The 1,649-nt window shown below is 38.8% G+C and overlaps 1 protein-coding gene across 1 annotated transcript; it reads right to left on the bottom strand.

Annotated features, from left to right (window-relative positions):
* Positions 1-689: 689 nt before the first annotated feature.
* LOC145029669 (secreted RxLR effector protein 161-like) lies at positions 690-1,396 on the bottom strand. The gene is made up of 2 exons (XM_078978162.1): positions 980-1,396; positions 690-710 (listed from the first exon to the last, which is right to left on the bottom strand). The coding sequence occupies exons 1-2, from the start codon at positions 1,394-1,396 to the stop codon at positions 690-692; spliced, it is 438 nt and encodes a 145-aa protein (XP_078834288.1).
* Positions 1,397-1,649: the final 253 nt, after the last annotated feature.

The raw sequence follows: 1,649 nt of genomic DNA, 5'->3' as shown, positions 1-1,649 counted from the left end.
CGTATCTTAACAAAGTCTCAAATCAAAAAATATAGCCGTTAGGTAAAAAGAGCCGTTGTATTGAAGAGGAAACGACAATCAGTGTCTGCGGAAGCGCTGAGATCAGTGTCACGAAAAGTTACATGCTGAAAGATAGTCTGTCGTCAATTCAAGGTACAACTTGCTTTTTTAAGGTTAGCAAAGTGGTTGGTGCGTGTGATAGATATTGGTTTAGTTATCTAACCATCGGCACAGAGTGTTGAGTATTTATCAGTGAGTGGTGCTTCTTACTAAATCATTAGACACTAAGTGAGAAGAAGGTGAAGAGAGGATTTTTGTGTGTGATAGACCTTGGTGTTTTGGTCTAACCATCGGCAAATACTGTTAGATTCTCATCAGCATGTGTTTTGTCACACTGAATCACAGAATCAGTGTAAGATTGGTAAGAAGGGATAGTTGCGTGTGATAGACCTTGGTGTTTTGGTCTAACCATCGGCAAAGACTGCTAGAGTCTCATCAGTATATGCTTTGTCACACTGAATCACAAAATCAGTGTAAGATTGGTAAGAAGGGATAGTTACGTGTGATAGATCTTGGTATTTTGTCTAACCGTCGGTAAAGAGTTTCAGGTTGTTATCAGTGTATGGTTTAATACAGTGAATCATTCAACTTTAGTTTAGAAGATTTGTAGAAGAGATAGAGATAAGAGATCATACAATGTACTCAGCATGCTAAACATCATCAACACATCATCATCAGCAAAAAAAATACATTAGTTTATAAGACAATAGCAAACATTAGTAAAATATTTTCAATCCAGAATGATCATTCCAATTTCTCCAATAATGTGAGCATTAGTTTGAGTATTCAGGGCCTTGGTGAAAATATCAGCTAGTTGATCTGAAGTCTTGACATGTTATAGAAAAACCTTGCCCTTCTCAACATTGTCTCTGATGAAGTGATGTCTGATCTCGATATGCTTTGTCTTTGAGTGTTGAACATGATTCTGTGTGATCTGAATGGCACTGGTGTTATCACAGTATATAGGAGTCTTTGTGAATTTAAGCCCATAATCTAAAAGTTGATTCTGAATCCATAAGAGTTGAGCACAACATCTCCCAGCTGCAACATACTCAGCTTCTGCAGTGGAGATAGCTACTGAGGTTTGTTTCTTGCTAGACCAACTGATTAGTCGATTTCCAAGGAAATGACATCCACCTGACGTGCTCTTCTTGTCTAAGTTGCATCCTGCATAGTCGGAATCAGTGTATCCAAAGAGTTCAAGTGCTGAGTCACGAGGGTACCACAATGCCAAGTTCTTAGTGGCCTTTAAGTATCGAAAGATGCGTTTAACTGCAATGAGATGAGACTCCTTGGGATTAGCTTGGAATATAGCACAGAGAATGGTTCCAAACATGATATCAGGTCGAATTGCAGTGAGGTAGAGAAGAGATCCAATCATTCCTCGATAAAGAGAGTGATTAACATCAGTGTCGGTGGGATCAACGTGTAGCTTATCAGTCTTGGACACCGGAGTAAAAGTCGGTTTGCAGTGGCTGAGAGAGTACTTAACAAGCATGTCAGCAATATTTTTACTTTGACAAATTGAGATACCTGATTTTTGTTGTTAAACCTCAAGACCTAATAAAAAGGTCATCTTCCCCATCATG

The sequence above is a fragment of the Lactuca saligna genome, chromosome 2 (assembly GCF_052625555.1).
Source record: "Lactuca saligna cultivar CGN05327 chromosome 2, ASM5262555v1, whole genome shotgun sequence".
Classification (NCBI taxonomy): domain Eukaryota; kingdom Viridiplantae; phylum Streptophyta; class Magnoliopsida; order Asterales; family Asteraceae; genus Lactuca; species Lactuca saligna.
The sequence above is the reverse complement of the archived record's forward strand: the minus strand, read 5'-3'. Positions and strand labels throughout refer to the sequence as shown.

Bases quoted from the DNA above. Each gene is read 5' to 3' on its own strand.
- LOC145029669 (XM_078978162.1), bottom strand. From the start codon at position 1,396: ATGTTTGGAACCATTCTCTGTGCTATATTCCAAGCTAATCCCAAGGAG. The intron at 711-979 runs GTTCAACACTCA...GATGATGTTTAG, and splicing joins TTCAGATCACACAGAATCAT to CATGCTGAGTACATTGTATG.